The sequence below is a fragment of the Poromitra crassiceps genome, assembly GCF_964638095.1.
Source record: "Poromitra crassiceps genome assembly, contig: HAP1_SCAFFOLD_387, whole genome shotgun sequence".
Taxonomy (NCBI): domain Eukaryota; kingdom Metazoa; phylum Chordata; class Actinopteri; order Beryciformes; family Melamphaidae; genus Poromitra; species Poromitra crassiceps.
The window spans coordinates 150,068-170,062 of record NW_028152017.1 but is presented as its reverse complement, the minus strand read 5'-3'; the positions used below and the strand labels follow the sequence as shown (position 1 = coordinate 170,062).

The following is a 19,995-nucleotide window of genomic DNA, read 5'->3' as shown; positions in this document are numbered from 1 at the left end:
TAGATGAGGTGAGGGAGAGAGAGGTAGAGGAGGTGTAGATGAGGTGAGGGAGAGAGAGGTAGAGGAGGTGAGGAAAGGGAAGAGTGAGGGAGAGAGAGGTAGAGGAGGTGTAGATGAGGAAAGGGAAGAGTGAGAGAGAGGTAGAGGAGGTGTAGATGAGGTGAGAGAGAGAGGTAGAGGAGGTGTAGATGAGGTGAGAGAGAGAGGTAGAGGAGGTGTAGATAAGGTGAGAGAGAGAGGTAGAGGAGGTGTAGATGAGGTGAGAGAGAGAGGTAGAGGAGGTGTAGATGAGGTGAGAGAGAGAGGTAGAGGAGGTGTAGATGAGGTGAGGGAGAGAGGTAGAGGAGGTGTAGATGAGGTGAGAGAGAGAGGTAGATGAGGTGTAGATGAGGTGAGGGAGAGGTAGAGGAGGTGTAGATGAGTGAGGGAGAGAGAGGTAGAGGAGGTGTAGATGAGTGAGGGAGAGAGAGGTAGAGGAGGTGTAGATGAGGTGAGGGAGAGAGGTAGAGGAGGTGTAGATGAGGTGAGAGAGAGAGGTAGAGGAGGTGTAGATGAGGTGAGGAAAGGGAGGAGTGAGCGAGAGAGAGGTAGAGGAGGTGTAGATGAGGTGAGAGAGAGAGGTAGAGGAGGTGTAGATGAGGTGAGGAAAGGGAGGAGTGAGCGAGAGAGGTAGAGGAGGTGTAGATGAGATGGGAGAGAGAGGTAGAGGAGGTGTAGATGAGGTGGGAGAGAGGTAGAGGAGGTGTAGATGAGGTGAGGAAAGGGAGGAGTGAGGTAGAGAGAGGTAGAGGAGGTGTAGATGAGGTGAGAGAGAGAGGTAGAGGAGGTGTAGATGAGGTGAGGAAAGAGAGGAGTGCGGTAGAGAGAGGTAGAGGAGGTGTAGATGAGGTGAGGAAAGGGAGGAGTGAGGTAGAGAGAGGTAGAGGAGGTGTAGATGAGGTGAGGAAAGGGAGGAGTGAGGTAGAGAGAGGTAGAGGAGGTGTAGATGAGGTGAGGAAAGGGAGGAGCGAGGTAGAGAGAGGTAGAGGAGGTGTAGATGAGGTGAGGAAAGGGAAGCCAACATGGAAGCTAAAACAACATGTTGAAAGAAACCAAAGCTCCTACAAGTAGCACAGTATGAATGAAGCTGTTGCCTGTTATCTTTTCTGTGTTTGGCAAGATGCAATGCAGTGCCACACCTCCGAGGCCACGATACTCTGTCAGCAGGTGTACAAGCTGTCATAGAGACACACTGAGCCGGGGTTTAGTTTATTGCCGTGCGAGTTTCTGTCCTTGGCGTGCAAAGAATGATAACTGAATGAATATGTGATAATACAGTTTTCATTCAATTATCTCTGTCTGTCTCTCTCTCTCGCCCAGACATCCCAGGATGCACATTAAAACAGGCCTAGTGGACGCTCACCTGTACTGTCTGAAGAAATCAGTCGTGGATTTCCTCGCTGACAACAAGTGAGTATTTATCCATTCCTGCTTATTAACTGACTAGCAGAGAACCCGTGCAGCGTGTCGCGCTGCAGCGTGTCGGGCTGCAGCGTGTCGGGCTGCAGCATGTCGGGCTGCAGCGTGTCGGGCTGATTACTCTGCGCAGACATCACAAGTTCTCTCTCACACAGAGACTTTGTGTTCTTATTATAGTTCTGATAGCCGTTGGAGCAACACCATCACTGGTCATTTAGTCAGGCCTCGCTCACAGAGTTGGCATGCAGCCTCTCCTCTCTCTCTCCCCAGAGGGTTTTCATAGTCCACTTCCCTGGCTGATTCCAACTCCGCTCAGGCGTGCTCCATCAGTAGCTAACGGATGGAGCCCTCCATGGTGCTGAGCTCGTGTTGACTCATTTCGGCCACTAATTAGCCATTTCCCCCCAATTTAGTCGACCCTAATTACCTGATTCAAAGTGTGTTAGGTCTCCTGCAGGCAGGCATGCTCTTTACACTTCCTGAAGGATCCAGTGTGATCCTACGTCAGATAGCTGTGGCCCAACACAATTTGCTCACACACAGACACTTCACATTCTTATTCTAGGATTGTATACAGTTTTAACTGTATTTTTTAATACAGTTAAAACTGTAAAAGTTCTAACTTGACAGTTAAACACCGTGTACAGAGATATGGAAGAGGGAGGCGACAGGGCTGAATCAGTAGTGAGTGTTGCAGGTGGCAGCATGGTGGTGTTCCAGCGAGGTGTTAATTTGTTTTACTACGTGCCACTGAGGCACGCCATTAGGCCTTTAGCCTCTTTAGTCAGACGTGTCACACGGAGCCAGCCTTTCAATCCACGCCTGTCGGCCATTTTGGCCCCACAAGCTGAAAAATGAAGGCTATGGCCACATGGTAACTGGCACTTCTTCAAGCTTTCCCGCTTGGAATCGGTGTTGGCAGTGACATTGACGACGTTTACATGCACACAATATTCCACTATTATTCGGAAAATGACAATATTCTGAATTTGATAAGGGTCATGTAAACAGCATATTCCAGTTGCATTTTCCGAATTTGCCCTTTTTCCGAATTTAGCATTTTCCGATTAAGACATCTGGGTTATTCCAGTATTATTCGGGTTTTCGGAGGATTCTTTGATCATGTATACAGCGCATTCGGAATATGCGTCTCAATCAGGGTGTTTACCGCAGTTTGCGATGCATTTTGCCTGTTTGTGGTCAACTGATGTGTGCTAGAAAGCGCTAGAAGAGGCGATATAATCATAATAATCCATCATCTCTGGCATGCAAAAAGAAAAGCCGACATTTCTGATCGGGAGGAGATGAGAAACATCGATTTAAAGAGAGAGAGAGAGAGAGTAGCCTATAGTGCCCAGTGCCCACGGAAGTCCACGATGCTTGCGAGCCTGCGAAGTAATAACGTAGGCTACTAGTTTACTTTTTATGAAAGACTTGGATGCGCAACACCAAACTTTTCAGCAGCAAGCTCCTGAAATGGACCAAGTGATGCTCGTAAGAATAGTGCTGCTCTGTTTATTCTCAACAGAAAAACTCCGCGGCTCCGCCTACCTGCATCTCTCCCCCCCCCCCCCCCCTCCCTCACGTGTCAGGGAGGGTGAGCTACAGCTGCATGTAAACTAGGGATGCACCGATCGATCGGCACGTGACCGGAAATGGCCGATTTTCACGTGATCGGCCTCGATCGGTGATCTGTTCCGGTCACTCTAAATAGCCGATTCTGTGAGCCGATTTTCACATGACGTGCGCGCACCCCAAAGCACCGAGACAGGCACCCAGTCACCACACCACACACGCCAGCATACCTTCCTCGTTGTGGATTTTTTTCACCGTCAGTGAAGTAGACAAATCTCGCAGTTTGTCACACATGCAAGTCCAAAATAAGCCGTGGAGACAGAGATGCGGCCGAGTCCCGCTCGGCTGGAGTCAAGTCTGAGCGGCTCGCTTCACCTCACTGGCCCCCCTCTCTCTGCTCTCTCTACCCGGGAAGCAGTGCTGCTGCACCCGGCCACAGTGCACAGCCGACTTGGCGAGGTGAACGCGAGCATTGTGTCCAGTATAACCATTCCCCGACCTGCCTTTTCCATTCCACATCAGCGCTGGTGCCTCAGCCTGTCAGTCATGTTGTAACGTAGATACAGGAGAGACTATTTGTTTCGTATTGCAAATAGAACGACGGACATAATAATAAAAATGCATCGGACTCACAAGTGTGCAAGGATTTCTGTGCGTGACGATATTTTTTCGGATGGCAGATAAAAATACGCATACCAAACTTCGGACTGTGTGTAAACTCCGCCTGATATTCAGACTGAAGATCGTTACTGTAACTCATAAACTCATTTCCCCTCTACTCAAGAGGACTGGTCTGGAGCCAGGCTATAAACTCCTTGTCCATGGATCATTTTGATGTTCTGTTGCACCTGTTTTCTTTTGGAAAAGTAAATGCATGATAGCTGTGGGATATAGGCTATTGGATTTAATTTAATTTTTGTATTCATTGTATTTGCACAAAAAAGCTCTGTCCAGTAGCCTAACCTGGAACACTTTTATTTTGAGATGTGTTTGAGTGAGATGGTCCTACTTCATGCAAATTATAAGATAAGATAAGATTATTTGGATCCCCATTAGATGTAAGAATTGTTCTATGAATCTTAATTTTCAAACAAAGTTACAAAAACGTTTGTGTAAGCTGTCAATTGTTGTTTTTAGAAAAGAAAATCGGAATCGGCAAAAATCGGTATCGGCAAGTCAGACTATTCAAAAATCGGAAATCGGAATCGGCCAAGAAAATGGCAATCGGTGCATCCCTAATGTAAACGGGAATATTAGTGGCTTATTCATTTAGTCGGAATATTGTCATTTTCCGAATATGGGCAAAAAGCGGAATATTGTGTGCATGTAAACGTAGTCATTGTGTTGGGATCAGTGCATCCACATTTACAGGCATTGTTACCACTTTAAAAAGGTGTTGCAATGCAAGCTCGTTATAGATTAAACAATCACCATAATTATCCAGTGACAGGAAAACATTTTCAAATATAAATCAGGTATGCTTTGATCAGAACAGACATGTCATCTTGCTTTCTGCCTCAGGAGAGGCTGGGAAAATCTGCTATTGTGTAACGCTACATTTTATTATAACGTTTCACAATGTTACAATGTAGCCATTATTACCTGGAAATAAGTTCTTACTTCAGCTAATTAGTTTCAGTCTTCACATGACAGAAGACAAAGCCAAGACACACACATGGACACACGCACACGCACACGCGCACACAGGCACACACACACATGCACACACACACACACACACACACACACACACGTACACATGCACACACACACACACACACACACACACACACACACACACACACACACACACACACACACACACTCACACACACACACACACACTCACACACTCACCCCAAACTTGCAATAGCTTCTGCCCCCTGCTTTTCTGCACTTCCTGTCTCTTCCTGTGTGTAGTCTGTGTACACTTGAATATATGAATTAGCAGCAGAGAGATGCTGATATCAATCTGATTTCATCTCATCGCCGACACCATCTATATATATATTTATAAAACGGCTCTCTCAAATCAAGCAATCTGATTGGTTCACAGCCATTGTATAATTCCAGTAACCGAGTTCAATAACCCATGGCCATGGGTTATTGGTTGCCATGGCAACTCTCTTACTAAAAGGCAGCTCTGCGCTCGAGCTCCGTGTTGGGCTTTCCAGAAAGCTCTCAGCTTCTCAGCAAGCGCCAGGATTGGCCAATGTCAACTTCAGTCTCCAGAACGATCCAATCAAATCACCCACACGTCTATCTTCTTGCTAGAGGTCCCGCCTTACAGTAGTGTCAAAACAAAAAGCTACTCGCTTGCAGCCAGACGCATGATGGCGCAACTCTCTTAGGCTTTGGTTACCTCAAAAACAAAATGGCGGAGACAGCTTTCAGATCCTTGTGAATCGATCTTCGCTTATAACTTTACTAATACTTCGCAGAAAATGATGTTTTGTACAAGAATAGACGCGGGCTAATGTCTTAACCCCTCTCTCGCGCGCCCTCACTCTTAACCCCGCATTTCTAAATAAGACGTAACGTTACTTGGTGTCGGCATACGGCTCTGGTGTTGAGCTTTGCAAAAAGCTCTCAGCAAGCGCCAGGATTGGCCAATGTCGACTTCAGTCTCCAGAACGATCCAATCAAATCACCCGCACGTCTATCTTCTTGCTAGAGGTCCCGCCTTACAGTAGTGTTTCAACTGACTCTATCAGAATACGATGCCAGTCGGACTTATAGTATTATTATTATTGTGCTTGCTGACAAGCAAGGCACAATCTTGAAATCCCACATACTTAATCATATTATTATATCTGCCAAAAAGTTTGGCGCGTAATAACTCCCTCAATTTTTGCGCCACATAGACATGCCAGACATCAAAATGACCGGCTCATTGAGGACATGTATGCTATGACTTTGCTAAGGGTTTGTGAAAGCGGTTTGGCCGCAATTCGCCATTAAGCGCCATTTTTTTCCCCATTGACTTGCATGGGGTTTGGAAAAATCTTGCAAAATCTTGCAGTAAATTAGCTGTAATTCAGAAACCATAACCACTACAGCTACCAAACTTGGTAGGGAGGTGCACTGAGGGGTCTTTTACTATCCCCGAAAAAATTGCACCAATTGACCATATGGTGGCGCTATAACAGCCCTCCTTACCTTTTGCTCGATAACTTTTGAACCGTAGGGTTTATCATCAAAATTATTTTTTCCCTGGATTCCTTGGGTCCTCCCGCATCTACTCAACTAGGCCACGCCCATTTCCGTCTGACTAGATTTTCCGCCATTTTGCATTTTGTCCAAAACCATTTTTTTGCCATTTCTCCTTGAAATTTTGTCCAATCTTCACCAAACCAACGCACACATCATGTGGGGACTGTCCTGCACAACACTGATTTGGAAGTTAAAAAAAAAAACACACCATTGCGATATAATCCACTTCCAATCTTCTGTGGGTGGGGCCTATTTCACAAAAATTGTCCGATGCTAACCAAACTTGGTACAGGTGTGGAGGGATGTACTCTGAGCCTATATCAGAAGTATTTTGTCATTTAGCCTTTAGGGGGCGCTATAGCAGCATTCAGTGCCTGTCCCTTCTAAATGGTTTTATTTTGAAGGGCGGCAGGAAGTGCGGATTCATTCTCATTATGGACAGCCTTCCTTCTTGTATGACACTTGACACTTCTGAGTTGATTTCAGAAGAGATAGTGTCATTTGGCATGTAGGGGGCGCTATTGTTTGCCTATGGGGGGCGCTACAGCAACGTATCTCCGCAACCGTAACTCGTAGAGACTCAATGATGGCGGCGTTGGAATCGGGGTGAAAAAGTACGCTAGTGGTGGGCAGAATCACGATTGCACCTTCCGTTTCCGAGATAAAAGCAATAATTATTGTGCTTGCTGACAAGCAAGGCACAATCTTGAAATCCCACATACTTAATCATATTATTATATCTGCCAAAAAGTTTGGCGCATAATAACTCCCTCAATTTTTGCGCCACATAGACATGCCAGACATCAAAATGACCGGCTCATTGAGGACATGTATGCTATGACTTTGCTAAGGGTTTGTGAAAGCGGTTTGGCCGCAATTCGCCATTAAGCGCCATTTTTTTCCCCATTGACTTGCATGGGGTTTGGAAAAATCTTGCAAAATCTTGCAGTAAATTAGCTGTAATTCAGAAACCATAACCACTACAGCTACCAAACTTGGTAGGGAGGTGCACTGAGGGGTCTTTTACTATCCCCGAAAAAATTGCACCAATTGACCATATGGTGGCGCTATAACAGCCCTCCTTACCTTTTGCTCGATAACTTTTGAACCGTAGGGTTTATCATCAAAATTATTTTTTCCCTGGATTCCTTGGGTCCTCCCGCATCTACTCAACTAGGCCACGCCCATTTCCGTCTGACTAGATTTTCCGCCATTTTGCATTTTGTCCAAAACCATTTTTTTGCCATTTCTCCTTGAAATTTTGTCCAATCTTCACCAAACCAACGCACACATCATGTGGGGACTGTCCTGCACAACACTGATTTGGAAGTTAAAAAAAAAAACACACCATTGCGATATAATCCACTTCCAATCTTCTGTGGGTGGGGCCTATTTCACAAAAATTGTCCGATGCTAACCAAACTTGGTACAGGTGTGGAGGGATGTACTCTGAGCCTATATCAGAAGTATTTTGTCATTTAGCCTTTAGGGGGCGCTATAGCAGCATTCAGTGCCTGTCCCTTCTAAATGGTTTTATTTTGAAGGGCGGCAGGAAGTGCGGATTCATTCTCATTATGGACAGCCTTCCTTCTTGTATGACACTTGACACTTCTGAGTTGATTTCAGAAGAGATAGTGTCATTTGGCATGTAGGGGGCGCTATTGTTTGCCTATGGGGGGCGCTACAGCAACGTATCTCCGCAACCGTAACTCGTAGAGACTCAATGATGGCGGCGTTGGAATCGGGGTGAAAAAGTACGCTAGTGGTGGGCAGAATCACGATTGCACCTTCCGTTTCCGAGATAAAAGCAATAATTATTGTGCTTGCTGACAAGCAAGGCACAATCTTGAAATCCCACATACTTAATCATATTATTATATCTGCCAAAAAGTTTGGCGCGTAATAACTCCCTCAATTTTTGCGCCACATAGACATGCCAGACATCAAAATGACCGGCTCATTGAGGACATGTATGCTATGACTTTGCTAAGGGTTTGTGAAAGCGGTTTGGCCGCAATTCGCCATTAAGCGCCATTTTTTTCCCCATTGACTTGCATGGGGTTTGGAAAAATCTTGCAAAATCTTGCAGTAAATTAGCTGTAATTCAGAAACCATAACCACTACAGCTACCAAACTTGGTAGGGAGGTGCACTGAGGGGTCTTTTACTATCCCCGAAAAAATTGCACCAATTGACCATATGGTGGCGCTATAACAGCCCTCCTTACCTTTTGCTCGATAACTTTTGAACCGTAGGGTTTATCATCAAAATTATTTTTTCCCTGGATTCCTTGGGTCCTCCCGCATCTACTCAACTAGGCCACGCCCATTTCCGTCTGACTAGATTTTCCGCCATTTTGCATTTTGTCCAAAACCATTTTTTTGCCATTTCTCCTTGAAATTTTGTCCAATCTTCACCAAACCAACGCACACATCATGTGGGGACTGTCCTGCACAACACTGATTTGGAAGTTAAAAAAAAAAACACACCATTGCGATATAATCCACTTCCAATCTTCTGTGGGTGGGGCCTATTTCACAAAAATTGTCCGATGCTAACCAAACTTGGTACAGGTGTGGAGGGATGTACTCTGAGCCTATATCAGAAGTATTTTGTCATTTAGCCTTTAGGGGGCGCTATAGCAGCATTCAGTGCCTGTCCCTTCTAAATGGTTTTATTTTGAAGGGCGGCAGGAAGTGCGGATTCATTCTCATTATGGACAGCCTTCCTTCTTGTATGACACTTGACACTTCTGAGTTGATTTCAGAAGAGATAGTGTCATTTGGCATGTAGGGGGCGCTATTGTTTGCCTATGGGGGGCGCTACAGCAACGTATCTCCGCAACCGTAACTCGTAGAGACTCAATGATGGCGGCGTTGGAATCGGGGTGAAAAAGTACGCTAGTGGTGGGCAGAATCACGATTGCACCTTCCGTTTCCGAGATAAAAGCAATAATTATTGTGCTTGCTGACAAGCAAGGCACAATCTTGAAATCCCACATACTTAATCATATTATTATATCTGCCAAAAAGTTTGGCGCGTAATAACTCCCTCAATTTTTGCGCCACATAGACATGCCAGACATCAAAATGACCGGCTCATTGAGGACATGTATGCTATGACTTTGCTAAGGGTTTGTGAAAGCGGTTTGGCCGCAATTCGCCATTAAGCGCCATTTTTTTCCCCATTGACTTGCATGGGGTTTGGAAAAATCTTGCAAAATCTTGCAGTAAATTAGCTGTAATTCAGAAACCATAACCACTACAGCTACCAAACTTGGTAGGGAGGTGCACTGAGGGGTCTTTTACTATCCCCGAAAAAATTGCACCAATTGACCATATGGTGGCGCTATAACAGCCCTCCTTACCTTTTGCTCGATAACTTTTGAACCGTAGGGTTTATCATCAAAATTATTTTTTCCCTGGATTCCTTGGGTCCTCCCGCATCTACTCAACTAGGCCACGCCCATTTCCGTCTGACTAGATTTTCCGCCATTTTGCATTTTGTCCAAAACCATTTTTTTGCCATTTCTCCTTGAAATTTTGTCCAATCTTCACCAAACCAACGCACACATCATGTGGGGACTGTCCTGCACAACACTGATTTGGAAGTTAAAAAAAAAAACACACCATTGCGATATAATCCACTTCCAATCTTCTGTGGGTGGGGCCTATTTCACAAAAATTGTCCGATGCTAACCAAACTTGGTACAGGTGTGGAGGGATGTACTCTGAGCCTATATCAGAAGTATTTTGTCATTTAGCCTTTAGGGGGCGCTATAGCAGCATTCAGTGCCTGTCCCTTCTAAATGGTTTTATTTTGAAGGGCGGCAGGAAGTGCGGATTCATTCTCATTATGGACAGCCTTCCTTCTTGTATGACACTTGACACTTCTGAGTTGATTTCAGAAGAGATAGTGTCATTTGGCATGTAGGGGGCGCTATTGTTTGCCTATGGGGGGCGCTACAGCAACGTATCTCCGCAACCGTAACTCGTAGAGACTCAATGATGGCGGCGTTGGAATCGGGGTGAAAAAGTACGCTAGTGGTGGGCAGAATCACGATTGCACCTTCCGTTTCCGAGATAAAAGCAATAATTATTGTGCTTGCTGACAAGCAAGGCACAATCTTGAAATCCCACATACTTAATCATATTATTATATCTGCCAAAAAGTTTGGCGCGTAATAACTCCCTCAATTTTTGCGCCACATAGACATGCCAGACATCAAAATGACCGGCTCATTGAGGACATGTATGCTATGACTTTGCTAAGGGTTTGTGAAAGCGGTTTGGCCGCAATTCGCCATTAAGCGCCATTTTTTTCCCCATTGACTTGCATGGGGTTTGGAAAAATCTTGCAAAATCTTGCAGTAAATTAGCTGTAATTCAGAAACCATAACCACTACAGCTACCAAACTTGGTAGGGAGGTGCACTGAGGGGTCTTTTACTATCCCCGAAAAAATTGCACCAATTGACCATATGGTGGCGCTATAACAGCCCTCCTTACCTTTTGCTCGATAACTTTTGAACCGTAGGGTTTATCATCAAAATTATTTTTTCCCTGGATTCCTTGGGTCCTCCCGCATCTACTCAACTAGGCCACGCCCATTTCCGTCTGACTAGATTTTCCGCCATTTTGCATTTTGTCCAAAACCATTTTTTTGCCATTTCTCCTTGAAATTTTGTCCAATCTTCACCAAACCAACGCACACATCATGTGGGGACTGTCCTGCACAACACTGATTTGGAAGTTAAAAAAAAAAAAACACCATTGCGATATAATCCACTTCCAATCTTCTGTGGGTGGGGCCTATTTCACAAAAATTGTCCGATGCTAACCAAACTTGGTACAGGTGTGGAGGGATGTACTCTGAGCCTATATCAGAAGTATTTTGTCATTTAGCCTTTAGGGGGCGCTATAGCAGCATTCAGTGCCTGTCCCTTCTAAATGGTTTTATTTTGAAGGGCGGCAGGAAGTGCGGATTCATTCTCATTATGGACAGCCTTCCTTCTTGTATGACACTTGACACTTCTGAGTTGATTTCAGAAGAGATAGTGTAATTTGGCATGTAGGGGGCGCTATTGTTTGCCTATGGGGGGCGCTACAGCAACTAGGGATGGGCATCGAATTTCGAATTTTCGAATAATCGTTGTTATTATCAAGGTCGACTTTTATTATTGAAATTCGAAATTCGAAAAAATTTTTTTTTTTTTTTTTTTTTTTTTTTTTTTTGAGTGAAATGTTGCATTGTCTCCCCCGATTCTAAGTATAGTCAAATCGCTTGGTTTGAGCAAGTAAAACAATTTTTATAAGCATTTTAAGCAAGGTTTATGGAAAAATGAATGGCGGATGAAATCCCATGAAGAGGGAGAGGGGGTGACTTTGGCACCCCTTTGGCACTCAGACCTGAGCCTACTAAATATTTAATGAACCACTCATGATTGTCAAAACTGTTTTTTATTTTCGAAAATGTCAATGTCATGTAACATGTTCTTTACTTCAGTGGTGCAATGCTTGTTTGAGCTAAAAATCCACAGCAGAAGCTTTTTATATTAATTAATAAAGCCGTAGACTTAGAATCAGGGGAGACAATGCAACATTTCACTCACAAAAAAAAAAAAAAAAAAAAAAAAATACATAAAAAAAAAAAAAAAAACATTTTTTTTTTTTTTTTACATTTATTTATTTATTTTCGAATTTCGAATTAAATTCGAATTTGAATTCGAATTTGGCCAGCGAATTTCGAATAGTGTTTTTGCTAGAAATGCCCATCCCTAACAGCAACGTATCTCCGCAACCGTAACTCGTAGAGACTCAATGATGGCGGCGTTGGAATCGGGGTGAAAAAGTACGCTAGTGGTGGGCAGAATCACGATTGCACCTTCCGTTTCCGAGATAAAAGCAATAATTATTGTGCTTGCTGACAAGCAAGGCACAATCTTGAAATCCCACATACTTAATCATATTATTATATCTGCCAAAAAGTTTGGCGCGTAATAACTCCCTCAATTTTTGCGCCACATAGACATGCCAGACATCAAAATGACCGGCTCATTGAGGACATGTATGCTATGACTTTGCTAAGGGTTTGTGAAAGCGGTTTGGCCGCAATTCGCCATTAAGCGCCATTTTTTTCCCCATTGACTTGCATGGGGTTTGGAAAAATCTTGCAAAATCTTGCAGTAAATTAGCTGTAATTCAGAAACCATAACCACTACAGCTACCAAACTTGGTAGGGAGGTGCACTGAGGGGTCTTTTACTATCCCCGAAAAAATTGCACCAATTGACCATATGGTGGCGCTATAACAGCCCTCCTTACCTTTTGCTCGATAACTTTTGAACCGTAGGGTTTATCATCAAAATTATTTTTTCCCTGGATTCCTTGGGTCCTCCCGCATCTACTCAACTAGGCCACGCCCATTTCCGTCTGACTAGATTTTCCGCCATTTTGCATTTTGTCCAAAACCATTTTTTTGCCATTTCTCCTTGAAATTTTGTCCAATCTTCACCAAACCAACGCACACATCATGTGGGGACTGTCCTGCACAACACTGATTTGGAAGTTAAAAAAAAAAAAACACCATTGCGATATAATCCACTTCCAATCTTCTGTGGGTGGGGCCTATTTCACAAAAATTGTCCGATGCTAACCAAACTTGGTACAGGTGTGGAGGGATGTACTCTGAGCCTATATCAGAAGTATTTTGTCATTTAGCCTTTAGGGGGCGCTATAGCAGCATTCAGTGCCTGTCCCTTCTAAATGGTTTTATTTTGAAGGGCGGCAGGAAGTGCGGATTCATTCTCATTATGGACAGCCTTCCTTCTTGTATGACACTTGACACTTCTGAGTTGATTTCAGAAGAGATAGTGTCATTTGGCATGTAGGGGGCGCTATTGTTTGCCTATGGGGGGCGCTACAGCAACTAGGGATGGGCATCGAATTTCGAATTTTCGAATAATCGTTGTTATTATCAAGGTCGACTTTTATTATTGAAATTCGAAATTCGAAAAAAAAAAATTTTTTTTTTTTTTTTTTTTTTTTTTGAGTGAAATGTTGCATTGTCTCCCCCGATTCTAAGTATAGTCAAATCGCTTGGTTTGAGCAAGTAAAACAATTTTTATAAGCATTTTAAGCAAGGTTTATGGAAAAATGAATGGCGGATGAAATCCCATGAAGAGGGAGAGGGGGTGACTTTGGCACCCCTTTGGCACTCAGACCTGAGCCTACTAAATATTTAATGAACCACTCATGATTGTCAAAACTGTTTTTTATTTTCGAAAATGTCAATGTCATGTAACATGTTCTTTACTTCAGTGGTGCAATGCTTGTTTGAGCTAAAAATCCACAGCAGAAGCTTTTTATATTAATTAATAAAGCCGTAGACTTAGAATCAGGGGAGACAATGCAACATTTCACTCACAAAAAAAAAAAAAAAAAAAAAAAAATACATAAAAAAAAAAAAAAAAAAATTTTTTTTTTTTTTTTTACATTTATTTATTTATTTTCGAATTTCGAATTAAATTCGAATTTGAATTCGAATTTGGCCAGCGAATTTCGAATAGTGTTTTTGCTAGAAATGCCCATCCCTAACAGCAACGTATCTCCGCAACCGTAACTCGTAGAGACTCAATGATGGCGGCGTTGGAATCGGGGTGAAAAAGTACGCTAGTGGTGGGCAGAATCACGATTGCACCTTCCGTTTCCGAGATAAAAGCAATAATTATTGTGCTTGCTGACAAGCAAGGCACAATCTTGAAATCCCACATACTTAATCATATTATTATATCTGCCAAAAAGTTTGGCGCGTAATAACTCCCTCAATTTTTGCGCCACATAGACATGCCAGACATCAAAATGACCGGCTCATTGAGGACATGTATGCTATGACTTTGCTAAGGGTTTGTGAAAGCGGTTTGGCCGCAATTCGCCATTAAGCGCCATTTTTTTCCCCATTGACTTGCATGGGGTTTGGAAAAATCTTGCAAAATCTTGCAGTAAATTAGCTGTAATTCAGAAACCATAACCACTACAGCTACCAAACTTGGTAGGGAGGTGCACTGAGGGGTCTTTTACTATCCCCGAAAAAATTGCACCAATTGACCATATGGTGGCGCTATAACAGCCCTCCTTACCTTTTGCTCGATAACTTTTGAACCGTAGGGTTTATCATCAAAATTATTTTTTCCCTGGATTCCTTGGGTCCTCCCGCATCTACTCAACTAGGCCACGCCCATTTCCGTCTGACTAGATTTTCCGCCATTTTGCATTTTGTCCAAAACCATTTTTTTGCCATTTCTCCTTGAAATTTTGTCCAATCTTCACCAAACCAACGCACACATCATGTGGGGACTGTCCTGCACAACACTGATTTGGAAGTTAAAAAAAAAAAAACACCATTGCGATATAATCCACTTCCAATCTTCTGTGGGTGGGGCCTATTTCACAAAAATTGTCCGATGCTAACCAAACTTGGTACAGGTGTGGAGGGATGTACTCTGAGCCTATATCAGAAGTATTTTGTCATTTAGCCTTTAGGGGGCGCTATAGCAGCATTCAGTGCCTGTCCCTTCTAAATGGTTTTATTTTGAAGGGCGGCAGGAAGTGCGGATTCATTCTCATTATGGACAGCCTTCCTTCTTGTATGACACTTGACACTTCTGAGTTGATTTCAGAAGAGATAGTGTCATTTGGCATGTAGGGGGCGCTATTGTTTGCCTATGGGGGGCGCTACAGCAACTAGGGATGGGCATCGAATTTCGAATTTTCGAATAATCGTTGTTATTATCAAGGTCGACTTTTATTATTGAAATTCGAAATTCGAAAAAAAAAAATTTTTTTTTTTTTTTTTTTTTTTTTGAGTGAAATGTTGCATTGTCTCCCCCGATTCTAAGTATAGTCAAATCGCTTGGTTTGAGCAAGTAAAACAATTTTTATAAGCATTTTAAGCAAGGTTTATGGAAAAATGAATGGCGGATGAAATCCCATGAAGAGGGAGAGGGGGTGACTTTGGCACCCCTTTGGCACTCAGACCTGAGCCTACTAAATATTTAATGAACCACTCATGATTGTCAAAACTGTTTTTTATTTTCGAAAATGTCAATGTCATGTAACATGTTCTTTACTTCAGTGGTGCAATGCTTGTTTGAGCTAAAAATCCACAGCAGAAGCTTTTTATATTAATTAATAAAGCCGTAGACTTAGAATCAGGGGAGACAATGCAACATTTCACTCACAAAAAAAAAAAAAAAAAAAAAAAAATACATAAAAAAAAAAAAAAAACATTTTTTTTTTTTTTTTACATTTATTTATTTATTTTCGAATTTCGAATTAAATTCGAATTTGAATTCGAATTTGGCCAGCGAATTTCGAATAGTGTTTTTGCTAGAAATGCCCATCCCTAACAGCAACGTATCTCCGCAACCGTAACTCGTAGAGACTCAATGATGGCGGCGTTGGAATCGGGGTGAAAAAGTACGCTAGTGGTGGGCAGAATCACGATTGCACCTTCCGTTTCCGAGATAAAAGCAATAATTATTGTGCTTGCTGACAAGCAAGGCACAATCTTGAAATCCCACATACTTAATCATATTATTATATCTGCCAAAAAGTTTGGCGCGTAATAACTCCCTCAATTTTTGCGCCACATAGACATGCCAGACATCAAAATGACCGGCTCATTGAGGACATGTATGCTATGACTTTGCTAAGGGTTTGTGAAAGCGGTTTGGCCGCAATTCGCCATTAAGCGCCATTTTTTTCCCCATTGACTTGCATGGGGTTTGGAAAAATCTTGCAAAATCTTGCAGTAAATTAGCTGTAATTCAGAAACCATAACCACTACAGCTACCAAACTTGGTAGGGAGGTGCACTGAGGGGTCTTTTACTATCCCCGAAAAAATTGCACCAATTGACCATATGGTGGCGCTATAACAGCCCTCCTTACCTTTTGCTCGATAACTTTTGAACCGTAGGGTTTATCATCAAAATTATTTTTTCCCTGGATTCCTTGGGTCCTCCCGCATCTACTCAACTAGGCCACGCCCATTTCCGTCTGACTAGATTTTCCGCCATTTTGCATTTTGTCCAAAACCATTTTTTTGCCATTTCTCCTTGAAATTTTGTCCAATCTTCACCAAACCAACGCACACATCATGTGGGGACTGTCCTGCACAACACTGATTTGGAAGTTAAAAAAAAAAACACACCATTGCGATATAATCCACTTCCAATCTTCTGTGGGTGGGGCCTATTTCACAAAAATTGTCCGATGCTAACCAAACTTGGTACAGGTGTGGAGGGATGTACTCTGAGCCTATATCAGAAGTATTTTGTCATTTAGCCTTTAGGGGGCGCTATAGCAGCATTCAGTGCCTGTCCCTTCTAAATGGTTTTATTTTGAAGGGCGGCAGGAAGTGCGGATTCATTCTCATTATGGACAGCCTTCCTTCTTGTATGACACTTGACACTTCTGAGTTGATTTCAGAAGAGATAGTGTCATTTGGCATGTAGGGGGCGCTATTGTTTGCCTATGGGGGGCGCTACAGCAACGTATCTCCGCAACCGTAACTCGTAGAGACTCAATGATGGCGGCGTTGGAATCGGGGTGAAAAAGTACGCTAGTGGTGGGCAGAATCACGATTGCACCTTCCGTTTCCGAGATAAAAGCAATAATTATTGTGCTTGCTGACAAGCAAGGCACAATCTTGAAATCCCACATACTTAATCATATTATTATATCTGCCAAAAAGTTTGGCGCGTAATAACTCCCTCAATTTTTGCGCCACATAGACATGCCAGACATCAAAATGACCGGCTCATTGAGGACATGTATGCTATGACTTTGCTAAGGGTTTGTGAAAGCGGTTTGGCCGCAATTCGCCATTAAGCGCCATTTTTTTCCCCATTGACTTGCATGGGGTTTGGAAAAATCTTGCAAAATCTTGCAGTAAATTAGCTGTAATTCAGAAACCATAACCACTACAGCTACCAAACTTGGTAGGGAGGTGCACTGAGGGGTCTTTTACTATCCCCGAAAAAATTGCACCAATTGACCATATGGTGGCGCTATAACAGCCCTCCTTACCTTTTGCTCGATAACTTTTGAACCGTAGGGTTTATCATCAAAATTATTTTTTCCCTGGATTCCTTGGGTCCTCCCGCATCTACTCAACTAGGCCACGCCCATTTCCGTCTGACTAGATTTTCCGCCATTTTGCATTTTGTCCAAAACCATTTTTTTGCCATTTCTCCTTGAAATTTTGTCCAATCTTCACCAAACCAACGCACACATCATGTGGGGACTGTCCTGCACAACACTGATTTGGAAGTTAAAAAAAAAAAAACACCATTGCGATATAATCCACTTCCAATCTTCTGTGGGTGGGGCCTATTTCACAAAAATTGTCCGATGCTAACCAAACTTGGTACAGGTGTGGAGGGATGTACTCTGAGCCTATATCAGAAGTATTTTGTCATTTAGCCTTTAGGGGGCGCTATAGCAGCATTCAGTGCCTGTCCCTTCTAAATGGTTTTATTTTGAAGGGCGGCAGGAAGTGCGGATTCATTCTCATTATGGACAGCCTTCCTTCTTGTATGACACTTGACACTTCTGAGTTGATTTCAGAAGAGATAGTGTAATTTGGCATGTAGGGGGCGCTATTGTTTGCCTATGGGGGGCGCTACAGCAACTAGGGATGGGCATCGAATTTCGAATTTTCGAATAATCGTTGTTATTATCAAGGTCGACTTTTATTATTGAAATTCGAAATTCGAAAAAAAAAAATTTTTTTTTTTTTTTTTTTTTTTTTGAGTGAAATGTTGCATTGTCTCCCCCGATTCTAAGTATAGTCAAATCGCTTGGTTTGAGCAAGTAAAACAATTTTTATAAGCATTTTAAGCAAGGTTTATGGAAAAATGAATGGCGGATGAAATCCCATGAAGAGGGAGAGGGGGTGACTTTGGCACCCCTTTGGCACTCAGACCTGAGCCTACTAAATATTTAATGAACCACTCATGATTGTCAAAACTGTTTTTTATTTTCGAAAATGTCAATGTCATGTAACATGTTCTTTACTTCAGTGGTGCAATGCTTGTTTGAGCTAAAAATCCACAGCAGAAGCTTTTTATATTAATTAATAAAGCCGTAGACTTAGAATCAGGGGAGACAATGCAACATTTCACTCACAAAAAAAAAAAAAAAAAAAAAAAAATACATAAAAAAAAAAAAAAAAACATTTTTTTTTTTTTTTTACATTTATTTATTTATTTTCGAATTTCGAATTAAATTCGAATTTGAATTCGAATTTGGCCAGCGAATTTCGAATAGTGTTTTTGCTAGAAATGCCCATCCCTAACAGCAACGTATCTCCGCAACCGTAACTCGTAGAGACTCAATGATGGCGGCGTTGGAATCGGGGTGAAAAAGTACGCTAGTGGTGGGCAGAATCACGATTGCACCTTCCGTTTCCGAGATAAAAGCAATAATTATTGTGCTTGCTGACAAGCAAGGCACAATCTTGAAATCCCACATACTTAATCATATTATTATATCTGCCAAAAAGTTTGGCGCGTAATAACTCCCTCAATTTTTGCGCCACATAGACATGCCAGACATCAAAATGACCGGCTCATTGAGGACATGTATGCTATGACTTTGCTAAGGGTTTGTGAAAGCGGTTTGGCCGCAATTCGCCATTAAGCGCCATTTTTTTCCCCATTGACTTGCATGGGGTTTGGAAAAATCTTGCAAAATCTTGCAGTAAATTAGCTGTAATTCAGAAACCATAACCACTACAGCTACCAAACTTGGTAGGGAGGTGCACTGAGGGGTCTTTTACTATCCCCGAAAAAATTGCACCAATTGACCATATGGTGGCGCTATAACAGCCCTCCTTACCTTTTGCTCGATAACTTTTGAACCGTAGGGTTTATCATCAAAATTATTTTTTCCCTGGATTCCTTGGGTCCTCCCGCATCTACTCAACTAGGCCACGCCCATTTCCGTCTGACTAGATTTTCCGCCATTTTGCATTTTGTCCAAAACCATTTTTTTGCCATTTCTCCTTGAAATTTTGTCCAATCTTCACCAAACCAACGCACACATCATGTGGGGACTGTCCTGCACAACACTGATTTGGAAGTTAAAAAAAAAAAAACACCATTGCGATATAATCCACTTCCAATCTTCTGTGGGTGGGGCCTATTTCACAAAAATTGTCCGATGCTAACCAAACTTGGTACAGGTGTGGAGGGATGTACTCTGAGCCTATATCAGAAGTATTTTGTCATTTAGCCTTTAGGGGGCGCTATAGCAGCATTCAGTGCCTGTCCCTTCTAAATGGTTTTATTTTGAAGGGCGGCAGGAAGTGCGGATTCATTCTCATTATGGACAGCCTTCCTTCTTGTATGACACTTGACACTTCTGAGTTGATTTCAGAAGAGATAGTGTCATTTGGCATGTAGGGGGCGCTATTGTTTGCCTATGGGGGGCGCTACAGCAACTAGGGATGGGCATCGAATTTCGAATTTTCGAATAATCGTTGTTATTATCAAGGTCGACTTTTATTATTGAAATTCGAAATTCGAAAAAAAAAAATTTTTTTTTTTTTTTTTTTTTTTTTGAGTGAAATGTTGCATTGTCTCCCCCGATTCTAAGTATAGTCAAATCGCTTGGTTTGAGCAAGTAAAACAATTTTTATAAGCATTTTAAGCAAGGTTTATGGAAAAATGAATGGCGGATGAAATCCCA

The 19,995-nt window shown here is 42.5% G+C and overlaps 1 protein-coding gene across 1 annotated transcript in view; it reads left to right on the top strand.

Annotated features, from left to right (window-relative positions):
* Nucleotides 1-1,365: 1,365 nt before the first annotated feature.
* The window catches only part of LOC310771172 (translation initiation factor eIF2B subunit gamma-like), a 52,142-nt gene continuing 33,512 nt past the window's right edge, over nt 1,366-19,995 (top strand). Inside the window, exon 1 of the mRNA XM_083663831.1 lies at nt 1,366-1,449. Coding sequence (XP_083519957.1) covers nt 1,370-1,449 — 80 coding nt within the window. The 5' untranslated portion in view covers nt 1,366-1,369. The remainder of the gene's footprint in view (nt 1,450-19,995) is intronic.